The 12,703-nt window shown below is 49.6% G+C and overlaps 1 protein-coding gene and 2 non-coding genes across 3 annotated transcripts; all 3 read right to left on the bottom strand.

The window, feature by feature from the left end:
• Window positions 1-826: 826 nt before the first annotated feature.
• On the bottom strand, window positions 827-9,353 carry LOC128336233 (T-complex protein 1 subunit zeta). The gene is made up of 14 exons (XM_053275578.1): window positions 9,168-9,353; window positions 8,058-8,121; window positions 7,370-7,504; window positions 6,371-6,544; window positions 5,554-5,657; window positions 4,303-4,413; window positions 3,933-4,092; window positions 3,678-3,760; window positions 3,426-3,522; window positions 3,116-3,263; window positions 2,080-2,213; window positions 1,845-1,947; window positions 1,526-1,595; window positions 827-1,145 (listed from the first exon to the last, which is right to left on the bottom strand). The coding sequence occupies exons 1-14, from the start codon at window positions 9,302-9,304 to the stop codon at window positions 1,073-1,075; spliced, it is 1,593 nt and encodes a 530-aa protein (XP_053131553.1). The 5' UTR covers window positions 9,305-9,353; the 3' UTR covers window positions 827-1,072.
• LOC128336271 (small nucleolar RNA SNORA15) lies at window positions 4,635-4,772 on the bottom strand. The gene has a single exon (XR_008311883.1). It is a non-coding gene; the product is annotated as a small nucleolar RNA SNORA15 (small nucleolar RNA).
• Window positions 6,750-6,881, bottom strand: LOC128336272 (small nucleolar RNA SNORA22). Its single transcript, XR_008311884.1, has one exon. It is a non-coding gene; the product is annotated as a small nucleolar RNA SNORA22 (small nucleolar RNA).
• Window positions 9,354-12,703: the final 3,350 nt, after the last annotated feature.

A 12,703-nucleotide genomic window follows, 5' to 3' on the forward strand; every position in this document is an offset into this window, starting at 1 on the left:
CTTAAAAGTGGGTGGGAGTTGGTGGGGTTTTGGAGTAAGAAGTGAGCCAATTGCATCCTGCCTGATTTCTAAATAAGGCCAAAAAGAATATTTTAAAAAATCAGGGCCAGTTCTAGTGTCTGTAACCTATCTACTCAGAACGTCGAATTAGGACCGAGAAGATGTGCACGTGTGCAAAATTTCAGTGTCCCCTTGAGCCAGCTGCTCTCTTTCTGCCTAGCCTACTTCACAGGGTGGTTGTGATAAAGCAGGTGTGCCTTTTGGGCAAGAAACGCATCCACTATTCCTGAGAAAAGATGACAGGGATAACAACATGGCAAAACAATGTATCTGCTTTATGTGCAGTTTAGAGAACAGGAATAAAATGTTCTGTTCCATCACACAAAACCTTCATCCCAAAGATGACCTCCCTTTATCCTCACAGCAATCCCGGATGCCATACAAACTATCAAGATATATGTGAAAAATTGGATGTTGAAATCACAGCTGTCGAGCAGGTGTGATTATTTATTTTATTTATATACCGCCCTTCCAAAATGGCTCAGGGCGGTTTACAATTAAAATTATTATAACTATAGCTGTTGTTGGGACTACAAACCCCGTCAGCCCCTGCTGTTGCTGGACTACATCTCCCATCACCCACTGCCACAATGGCAACAGCAAATGAAGGGCATTGTAGTTCATCATCACCATCTTAGGACCCTCATTTGAGAACCCCGGTGTTAGCCTAAGCAGCCACAGAGATCGGCTCCAGCAGAGAGAAAGCTGAGACGCAGCGATTAAAAACAAGCCCAGATATTTACAATTTAAAGATCAACAATGCAGAGACTGGCGGAAATATTTATTGGAGTAGAAAGACAGTAACTTTCAATGCATTTGTTCAGTGCACATAAAAAATAAATAACTGATTCCACAGAAGCGAAGGGATTCTGGTTGTGAGTGGCCAAGTTCCTACTGAGAGACAATTTCTCCTGTCCTGAAAAATCCACCTAGATCCCGGCAGGACGAATCCCACGAAGTGGATTCAGAAGGGAACAGGGTCCAGGCACTTCCCACTCGGATGGCTTCTAGCTCAGCCTTTGAGAGAGGACATTCCAGCCCTCATGATCTCATCCACCAGGAGGATGTTGCTCGCTATTACGGTGCTAAGAGAAAATAAGAGGGGAAACATGTTGGTTGACGGCAGTTTGAGCAGCTGTAGGAATAGGGCTCTACCAATCCAGTTGCCGGCTCATCAGTGGCGAGTAGCCCCAGCCTGCGGGTGAGCAGACACCCAGCACCACCCAAATCTCCTCCCCAGAGCCCCACTTTCTGCTGCCATTTCTGAGCAGGAAAGAAACAGCCGGGATTTCTCGGCTCCTCCTGCTTCTTACCCTCTCCATCTCCTAGTGGATTTGAAACATGGAGAACCATGCCACCATTTCAGAGAAAAGGGCGATCGGACATTGTGGTCAGAAAGACCCAATGGTCAAAAGTTTATTTTTGTTAATGCTACTCAGTGGGGAGAGCGAGAGAGAGAAATCACCAGGAATGAAGCAGCTGTCTCTTCACACAGTAATTATCCCAAATGCCGGCTCCCGCCATCATTGGCTCACCTGGAAAAACAAGTGGCAGGGCCTCTTAAAAAGGGAAGCAGAATGGTGCGCGCAATTAAACAATACAGGGTGACTTGGGTCGCAGGAATCTGATCCCAGATCCCTGACAGATGACCGCCTGGCTTCTGCTTGGACATCTTGGGCTCGCTACTGCATGGGGCAGGCTGCTCAGTGGATGCCAGCTCCCGATGTTCCCGTGGTGTGAGCCCTTTTTCTAGCCACCCCACCCCTTTTACGTCATCCTCTTACCAGAGTTAAGGTCAACCCCCACCAACTGCCCAGACTCGGCATATTCAGCCTGGACTTTCACAAGAGTTTCTTGAGAATCGTAGCCAGAGTTCTGCGCAAGGACCTAAAAATCAGGGGGAAATAAAATAAAAATAATAATGGGAAGGACTCAATGTCTGGATAAACCCAACCAGTCAATGACTATGTCCCATACCCACCCCAAGCCCAACAGTCCCTCCTTACCCCAGGTCCATACCTTAGGAATGATGAGCAGGGCGTCAGCAAAAGCCTGGACCCCCAGCTGGGCTCTCCCTTTCACGGTCGGCTTGTGTTTCATGAGGGCGTCGGCGATGGCCACCTCCAGGGCTCCGGCCCCAGGAACAACGCAGCCTGTCAAGACACATCGTCGGGCACCATGAACGGCAAACTGCCAACAAGATCCGGAGGTGCGGGGCTGAACTCAAGACAAAAGGTCACCTGGCTGGCAGCCACAGGGCGTACCATTTAAATTTACCATTTAAAGCGGGGAAAATTGATGGATGCACACTCATGGGGGGGGAGCATCACCTAATACACTAACAACACATTTGTCAGGAGAGATTCATGGACTGTTTTTGCCCATCTGCCCAAGCCAGCAGTTAGGAACACAGGAAGCTGCCTAACCGAGTCAGACTACTGGGCCATCAAGCGCCGGATCGCCTGCACTGACTGGCAGCAGCTCTCCAAGGTTTCACGGCAGGAGCCTCTGCCAGCCCTGGGACTTTCACGCAAGTGTGTGGGTGCTCTTCCACTCTATTTTACAGCACTCACAGGTACGGCAGATATTTAGATACCGCTTTGCAACAAAAGTTCCCAAAGTGCTTGACGTACATATGAATAATACATAAATAAGAGGGGCCCCTGTCCCCTAAGGGCTCCCCATCTAAAACAGAAACATAAGAGAGACACCAGCAACAGCCACTGGAGGGATGCTGTGCTGGGGGTGGAGAGGGCCAGTTGCTCTCCCCGCTGCTCAGTCAAGAGAAAGGTGCCTCTCTGCTCAGTTAGCCAGGAGTCTGATTTGGCTGTAGTCTCTCGTCCAAATGCAATCCAAGCCAAACCCTGGTGAGCAAAGGGGACAATTCAAGAACGAGCTTGGCCACTGTGCCATTTCGGAAGCCGTTTCGGCACCGCGCAATCAAGGCAGCCGGAGAGGGAATCAGGCACGTGGATAGAGAGCGAAGAGAAGAGTCAAACCGCCGATGTACTGGGACTGTGTATTTTCTCACGTGGGGCTCCGAACCCAGACTCACCGTCCTCGATGGCATTTTTGACGGCACGCAGCCCATCCCGGACGGCATCCTTGATCTGGGTCAGGGTATGCTTGTTGGGCCCTTTGATCAGCAGAGTCATGGAGCGAGGATTGTCACACTTTTCGATGAAGGTTAATTTCTCTTCGCCCTGGGCACGATGGAGGGAGAACTGTCAGTCACATAGGAAGCTACAATACACCGAATCAACCCTCCTCCATCCCCACCCTCCAACAGTTGGGGTAAAACAGCAGTCAGTTTTGAACGAAGAAAATGGGGTAACGTCTATCTGTTGATCCTAGATCCATCTTACCAGCGTGTACTCATAGACAAGGCCGGCATGGCCCAGGCAGTCCACGGAGAGGTCCTCCACGGAGTTCATCGCAACCCCGCCGCAAGCTAGGGTCAGCCTAGGGGAGAAAAAGATGACCCGCGGTTAGGTTCATGGCGCTGCTAAAGCCAACTGCCGAGTGACCGACGGATCCCTGTCAGCGAGCCATTGATCGAACCAACGGTTCGGATCACTGCACAAGAGACCCGTCGCCTCTCCCCCCCAGCAATGTACCTCTCCATATTCCTCCGCTTTGCTCTGCGTAAAGCGACAATCCCTTCTTTGGCAAGGGCGTCCAGGGAAAAAGGGTCGATCCCCTAAAAACAAAACAAAACCAGTCCAAGCTGAGCTGATCCCTTGGAATTAAGGTTGGTCAACTTCAAATCGGAGTTTGGAGTCAAAGGGTCTGAATGGCAGCCTATAAAACCAAGGGCGGAGACCCTTTGGAAACTGTCGTCGTCGTGTCCCTGCCCGGACGCAGAGACTTACCTTCTGGTTGATCACGATGAACCCTTTATTGGTGTCCTTCACAAGCTTGTTCTTCAGCTCAATAATTTTGTTCACCCTTTCTTCAATGAACTTCCTCTCGGCTTTGACCAGCTTCTCCCGCTCTTCGGCGCTCTTGTAGAAGAACCCAGAATTCACCTCCCTGGAGGCAGGAAGCTATTGCATCACTCGGGGGGGGGGGGGCTAGAAAAACGTTAACGTGGAGGCAGCAGACAGAAGCAGGACGGATCATGGCCATGGAGGCTTAGACGAGCATTTGGATACAGCCAAAGTCATCCTGACAGCAGATTCCACGAATCACGGCCTCTTTAGTCCCGCCCCCTCAAGGACACACGCCCCCCCCGATACGTACGTTTTTTCATATTCTAGAGAGACGTTGCACGTCAGGATGTAAGCATCTTCGATCCTCTTCTTCATGTCAGGATGGCGGGCACCGTGATCCAAGACGAGGCCTCTGATCAGCCTGCCGAGACGCAAATTGAGACATTTCCTTCACGCTCTTGCGAAAAATACGAATAGGACAAATATTTACACACCACTTTTCAACAAAAGTTCCCCAAGCAATTCACGCAGGTATAAATAAATAAATAAAAATGACTCCCTGTCCTGAAAGGGCTCACAATCTCAAAAAGATTTTCTTTGTATGCACCGACATCTCCTACCATTCCACAAGACACGATTTAGTTGTGTATCCATCTCCGACACAGGCTCACTGCCTTACACGCAGCATGCCATTAGGGACGCCAAAGACGGAAGCTTTACTTTCGCATGGTGTCTGACTCCATTAGCCACGGTCAAAGGCAATGCAGAATTCGGCCATGCCCTCGAGTTACAAATCATTGCAGCTTATTGCACTTTCAATCGCATCCTCCTTTATTTAAAATATTTATACCCTGCCCTTCCAGTAAATTACTGCTCGGGGCAGCTCACAACATTGATAAAATAATTACCGTGCAAAAGCAGACTAATAAAATCAACCAAATTAAGCTAAAGCAGTTAAAAAGCCAAGCTAAAACCACGATCAGAATTACAGATTTTAAAATCGCAAATAAAAGAACCTACCAGATATAAGCAACAGTTGAAACATTAAAACGCCTCTTTAAAAAGATGTGTTTTTAAAAACACGGAGGGAGGGAGCATGGTGAAGTTCCAGAGCCGAGGGGCCACAACCAAAAAGGCCCTGTCTCTAGTACCCGCCAACCGGATCTCTGTCAGTGGTGGGACCATGAGCAGGACCTGAGATGACGAGCAGAGGGCCTTTGCCATGGCGGTTTAGAACCCCAACTTGGAATCTTCAGATGATGGCGGACTATGACTTCCATAATCAGTTGCCACAATGGCCTTCGGCAGGGGGTGATGGGAGTTGTAGTCCAGCCACATTTGGGACCCCTAGTTTAGAATCCCTAACATATAAAAGCAGAAAATGCAGTCTTGGTTGGGCAGGCATGACGTTGCTAGGTACTGCTTCCATCTCAGAGAGAAAGAGCAGAAACAGCCATCAAGGCGTGTCCCTGCCAGCTGGGGAGAGCAGGAAGGGGGCAGAGGCAAAAAGGTGGCCCCTAGGCTTTAGAACAGGAAATGCGCCATCACGCGCTCCACCTACGTCGTGCCTGTCTCCGATTTGTGCTTCATCTCCATAATCTCCACCATGTACAGATCGATGGGCTCGCTCGGTTTGCGGATGGCCAGAATGGCGTCCACGACAGCCTGGAAAGAGAACGGAAGGGCCCAGTGAACAGACGGCATCTCCCAGGGGCCCCAACAACGCTTTCCCCATTTAAACTGGAAAGCTCCCTGTCATTATGTTGTAGCCACTGTGAAAAAGGCAAATCCCGTGCTAGGGATCATTAGGAAGGGGGCTGAAAATAAAAACGCAACTCTACATTTGAACCTAGGAAACTGCCATATACGGAATCAGACCACCAGTCCATCTCGCTCAGTATTGTCTACCCAGACTGGCAGCAGCTTCTCCCAGGTTGCAGGCAGGAGTCTCTCTCAATCCTATCTTGGAGATGCTGCCATGGAGGGAACTTGCAACCTAGATGCTCTTCCCAGAGCGACTCCATCCCAAGGGGAATCTCTTCCAGTGCTCACACATGTCTCCCATTCATATGCAACCAGGGTGGACCCTGCTTAGCTAAGCGGACAAGCCATGCTGGCGACCACACGACCAGCTCTCCTCTCTTGTGACTAGAGGCCACCTCCAGGTGTAGAGGCGGGATGCCACCGAATCCCAGTTGCAGGGGAGCAACAGCAGGAGAGAGGGCATGCCTTCATCTGCTTGGGGGTTTCCTAGGAGCATCTGGTGGGCCACATGGTAAGCAGGATGCTGGGTTAGATAGGCCTAGAGCCTGATCCAGCAAGGATGGTCTTTTTTTCGGGGGGGGGGGGGTAGCGGGAGATGCTACAGGAATGCTTACCTCTGTCAAGATATCTGCGAGTTCGGCGTGCACCTTTGTACGAAGGGAGGTTCTGGCGACGTCCAGGAGAGTCTCCCTGTCCATCTCCTTCGTCACTTTGACTTGATCCAGCACCTGAAGCGCCTGCTCCTTCGCAGCTTCAAACCCTTCTGTAATAAGTCGTGGATGCAAGCCCTAGAAATGAGCACACAATCTCAGACTCTCCTCCCATTTTTTTTAGCAAGGAACTACAACACCCATCACCCCCGACGTCTGACCACTGCAGCTGGGGGCGGTGGGAGTTTTCGTCCAAAAACTAGCCAGAAGGCCAAAGTTGTGTAGATCTATTCGTTTGCTGCCATCAAGAGGAAATTGGTTTGAGTCTGTAAACACGAGGACCCATTGTACTGTCCTTTTGAATACATAGAAAAGGAAAGGCGTTCCTTCCAATGCAGAGGGTAAAGAACAGATTATTTTAGCACATTCTTGTGCCAAGGGAGCTACAAAGCTCGCTTGGGTGTTCGCTGTGCAGTGCCATTTTCAAAGGCTGACAATCTTTCATGGAGTGCTACTGCCCTGGGGATAGTTATTTCAGAAAGAAACCCAAGCCCAACTCGGCAATAAAGATGCCAGAAAGAGAGAATCAGTCCTGACTGGAAGGATCAACAGCATTTCAGAGACTGCAGTAGCGACAATTCCATTCATAATACACCCAAGTTCACTTTTAGCTGAAATCAAGATTCAGAATCGGATTCATCCACCTTCAGGAGTTTTGTTTTGAGCAATGAGTACTAGAATTGTATATTCAGCTTCCAAAAATGACATAGTAAACAAATAAGCAAATTAGTCATCCAAATCAGGAGCTTCATTTGGGCTAAGGGTCTTTTGGGCAATGAGGACTAGAAGCTTACACTCAGCTTTAAAAGTCACATGATCATAAAATAATCAGAGGGTGGCTAGGATCATCAAGGAAAACTTTCGGTTTTTTGCCACAGATGTACAGAACACATGGGTACCCACCTCCGAAATGTATAGATCTGCCTGCTTTAGCAGCTCCCCAATTATGAGGACGTTGGAAGTGGTCCCGTCACCTGTGATATCATCCTGCGCCGTTGCCACTTTGGCAATCAGGGAGGCTGTTGGGTGCTGGATTTGCTGGTTAATGTAAGGAAGAAGAAGAAGAAGAGCCCCAAGTTATTTCTCCTTACTGCAGGGATGCACGATGGCTACATTTCATGATCAGGCTAGAGCTTCTAGAGACAGTGGCTGACACCCAGATCAAGTTACTCACCGGCTGTGTTCCCTCTAACAGGGATTCCCAGATGTTGATGACTACAACTCCCATTATCCCCAAGCAAAGCCTACTGCAGCTGGGGATTGTGGGAGTTGTAGTCAACAACATCTGAGAATCCCTGTTAGAGGGAGCACTGCCCACTGGTACAACTCAGGAGTTAATCTAAAAGGCTACCACATTTCAATAGCACTACTCAGGAATATTTAATCCAGCGGTCAATGAATCAGGGCAGGTATGTTTCCTAACAAAAATCTTCCAATGAGACATGTTAATAGTTTAAAGACGAATCAAGACCAATCTGTAGCTTGCAAGCTGCAAATCTCAGATACGCTCAATTTCACCTGCTTCCGGTCATCATAACAAACTCCCAGGTTATACTAGTCTTAATTCTGCATGGCTCCAGGGAGGTCTCACCATCTCATGCAGCAGGACATTCCCGTCCTTGGTAAGCTTGATATCTCCAGCCCCAGACACAAGCCTGCGGGAGTAAAAAAAGCATAACAATCAACCACCAGTCCCACCAGACTAGCACCAAGAAACTGCCACCACTGGACCATCCAGCTCAGGGCTGCTCAACTTCAGCCCTCCTGCAGATTTTGGCCTACCACTCCCATAATCCCTAGGTACTGGCCACTGTGGCTGGAGATTATGGGAGTTGTGGTCCAAAAACAGATGGGGGGGGCTAAATAGAGCAGGCCTGATCTAGCTCAGCATTGTCTACACCAGGGCTGCCCCTCTGCAGGAGGGCAGAAGTTGAGCAGCCCTGGTCCACCCAGACTGGCAGCGGCTTCTCCGTGGTTGCAGGCAGGAGTCTCTCCCAACCCCATCTGGAGATTTCAGGGAGGGAATTTGGAGCCTTCTGCATGCAAACGTGAAGGTGCTCTTCCCAGACCGGCCCTGAAGGGGAATCTCTTCTTGAGCTCACACAGGTAGTCTCTCATCCAAATGAAAATCAAATGCAAACCCTCCCTGGCAGCATCTCCAAGATAGGGCTGAGAGATTCCTGCCTGCAACCTTGGAGAAGCCGCTGCTGCCAGTCTGTGAAGACAAGACTGAGCTAGATGGACCAAGGGTCTGACTCTGTATATGGCAGCTGCCTGTGTTCCAGGGCAGACCAAGCTTAGCTCCCGGGGGACCACCCAGCTCTCTCCGCGCTGATCAAGAGCACAGCCCCACACCGTGAACGCCACTCAAGCTGGGCGGCCATCTGCCCGGGCCCTTGTAGGAGAACCCTGGGCTGACCAGGGGGCTGGACTAGAGGACCTCTAGGGACACCTTCTCCCAACTCCTGCAATGCAACGGATCTCGAACCGTGGCCTCCTGGGTCCCACCCCGGCGCCCCAAGCATGCCAAGAGAAGGAGAGCAAGGCAGGGACGAAGAGCCTTGTGGCACCTGGAAGAAGCCCGCCACTCCCATCCAGCTCTGCAGCCATCTAAGCCCAAGGGAGGCACCGCGTGCTGCGTCCTGCGTGCTGCACATGCGCCCCGGCGGCTCCAAAGGCGTCGCCCCCCGCCCCCACTCACATCTTCATGGTGCCTTTGGGGCCGAGGTTAGTCCTGAGCACGTCCTGCAGCCCCCGCGCCGCGCTGATGTTGACGGCCAGCGCCGCTTGGGCCCGCGCCACCTCCGCCTTGGGGTTCAGCGCCTTCACCGCCGCCATCTCGGAAAGCAAGGGGGAGCGAGCGAGCGAGAGAGACACAGAGACAGCCAATGCGCATGCGCGAGCGAACCAGCCGTCCCTCTCGAGCCCAGAGTGCTGGCGAGAGGTGACGTCAGGGCCGCGCCCTTTCTGGAACGCTCTGCCGCCGCGGGGCCTCTGATTGGCTCCACCTGAGCCCGCCCCGCGCTCTCGTTGGCCCGTCGGCCGGAAGCGCGGCCTGGCTTTGGGGACAGCCGCCCGCGGACGTTGGAAGGCGTTGCTAGGCAAGGAGGTGGGGGAGGGGGCGTGGAAGGTCGGCGGAACTGCGTCATGAAGGGTCAGGAAGGAACGGTCAACGGGCGCGTGTAGCAATGGTTCTAAAGCAGGCCTGTGCTCAACTTAGGGCCTCCCCGCCTTCTTTTATTTTATTTTATTCTATTTTATTTTATTTATTAAACTTCTCTACTGCCCAAACTTTCATCTCTGGGCAGTTAACATAAAAACAATTAAAACACATATAAAAGTTAAAACCACGCAACAATTTAAAAACAGCCATAAAATTAAAAAACGGACAATTTTAAAAAGCTGAGGAAGTTTGGGTGGAAAGACGGGTTTTCAGGTGTTTTGTTTTGTAAATTGCCAGAGATGGGGAGGCTCGTATCCCAGCATCTCTGTCAACACCAGACAAGCTGGTGGTAACTCGAGACGACCTCCTCAGATGACCTTAATGGGCGGCGGGGTTTGTACTGAAGAAGACCCAGGGCCTAAGCCATTTAGGGCTTTATAAGTTTTAACTATTATTATTATTATTATTATTAATTTTTACATTTATATTCTGCTCTTCCTCCAAGGAGCCCAGAGCAGTGTACTACATACTTGAGTTTCTCCGCAGGTTAGGCTGAGAGAGAAGTGACTGGCCCAGAGTAACCCAGCTAGTCTCATGGCTGAATGGGGATTTGAACTCAGGTCTCCCTGGTCCCAGTGATGTGTTTTAGTAAACCAAAGCTACTCCATTGCTTAGTGAACCAAAGAAATTCCTTTTTGTTTAGGAAACTAAAAGCTCTAACTTAGAGAAACCTCAGCAAAGCCCAAGGACACAAACTCTGCAACATTGCTTTAACAATAGCTGCCACTACTCTTATCTCTCTAGCTCGCATAGTAGCAATTGTAATGCTAACCAAGCCAGGTTCCCATGAGAAACGCTTGAAATGCTAACGCTGAAGGAAGAGCGGATCTAACCATATTAGGGAAATCACCTGATGGACGATAGTCAAATCACGCATGCGTACTTGAAAAGGGGTTAGGTCACAGTTGCTATGTGCATTAGGGTCAAGAACCTTTTTGCATTCATGTTGTTGTTTGTATAAAAGAACATCTCTAGCTGTAACTCATTGTATTCAAATGAAGCATGAGCTGCATTGGATACCTTGCTATCGCGAAGCAATTAAAGCCTCTGATTGATTCCCTTGAGTCTGTTTGATTGGCTAAATGCGGACCCAAGTCGAGCCGGGTATTCACATCACCAGTCCAGCACTCTAACCACTACATCACGCTGGCTCCCTTATATTAGTATTATAACTTTGTATTATATTAGTATTGTAACTAGCACTTCGTATTTTGCCCGGAAACCTATTGGCAGCCAGTGAAGCTGCATCAACAAGGGAGTAATGTGGTCTCTCCGAGATGACCCAGACACCAGCCTTGCTGCCGCATTCTGGACCAACTGGAGTTTCCGGACTACGTACAAGTGCAGCCCCAGGTAGAGTGCATTACAGAAGTCAAGTCTGGAGGTGATTAACAGATGTACCACTGTTTTGAGGTAGTTGATCTCGAGAAACGGACACAGCTGGCGTACCAGCTGGAGCTGATAGAAAGCTCCCCTGGCCACTGCCTCAACCTGAGAAACCAAGGAGAGGTGTGGATCCAGAAGTACTCCCAGACTGCGGACCTGTTTCTTCTGGGGAAGTGTGACTCCATCTAGAACAGGTAGGTCAAAATCGTCTCTGGAGTTCTGACCCCGCACAATAAGTACCTCCGTCTTATCTGGATTCAGCTTCAGTTTATTCTCCCTCATCCAGCCCATTACTGCTTCCAGGCAGGCATTTAGGGAGGATATGCCAACTCCTGAAGAAGTTGACATGGAGAAGTAGATCTGGGTGTTCATCAGTGTACTGTTAACACCCAGCTCCAAATCCCCTGATGGTTTCTCCCAGCGGTTTCATGTAGATTTCATGTAGATTCATTTTAGATTACAGCTCCCAGAATCCCCAGCCAGACTCCCCAGTGGCCAAGAGCCAGGGGTTATGGGAGTTGTAGGCCAACCTCTGCAGCAGGAGGGCCAAAGTTGAGCAGCCCTGTTCTAAAGATAGGCCCTTAATGTCTAATGGTTATGTATTTTTTTTATTTGCATGCCGCCCTTCCTAAAGAGGCTCAATTAAAATAAATTAAACAATTTAAATAAAATAATTACTGACATGAATCCAAGTACAGCCATTCACACAAACTCACGTATGAGTGTACGGACATCTGTACACTCGTACAGCATCATGTCTGAAACCACTAGGAGCCAAATTTTTCTCCTACTCTCTGCTAGGTGAACCCACTGCACCTTGTGGCGATGAGTTCCACTGGCTGATGATCGTGCATTGCACCAGGAGAGGGCTCCTTTTGGGTCAGCCTTGAAGCTCTTTGTGTAGCGGTGGCCCTCTTGGTGTTGGTGAGCCATACCTCAAAGCCATTCCCCGTGGCCTGGTAAGACGGCAGGAGCATGCATGTTGCACACACCTCAGTTGTTTCCCCCGCACCCCACAACTGGCCTGCTTCTTGCACATCCTGCAATTTTATTAGTTTCTCTCCCCCTTCCTTGTAAACCTGAGAAATCTCTGAAGAGCCGCTGCCAGTCAGTGTAGACAATACTGAGCTAGATGGACCAAGGTCTGACTCAGTAGAAAACAGCTTCCTGTGTAAGGATGTAAGGCCTCCACTCTCACTAGTCTTGTTTTGATATTCAAGCTCGGTTGCTCCAACAGCTTGCATCCACTTGATTTTCGTTTTACTGGATTGCTTTTTGCGTGCATAGTAGTCACTATAATCGGGCTTCATTTGGCAATATGGTCAGAGGAAAGGAAAGCCCACCAGGACCTTTAATCACAAGTCGTTTATGTGAGTTGAGAGATTTTTGCCCAATAAAAAGTGTTGTTTTGGGGCTGGTTGCGGTGGGCAACCATATTAAAGAAATCAAGTTGGTTTGAAAAGTTGTGTAGTCAATGTTTGTGTAACATCAGGGTGGTGGTTTTGACTGCTAGTTCTGAGGCAAGTATTGGGCCCAAGACTGTAACAATTTTTGGGGAGATTCTTTGTTGTGGGGGAGATGTTTAGGGTTGGTTGGTTGAATTGTTAGTGAGATCAAAAGGCCTGCTG

Source organism: Hemicordylus capensis, chromosome 12 (assembly GCF_027244095.1).
Source record: "Hemicordylus capensis ecotype Gifberg chromosome 12, rHemCap1.1.pri, whole genome shotgun sequence".
Lineage (NCBI taxonomy): Eukaryota > Metazoa > Chordata > Lepidosauria > Squamata > Cordylidae > Hemicordylus > Hemicordylus capensis.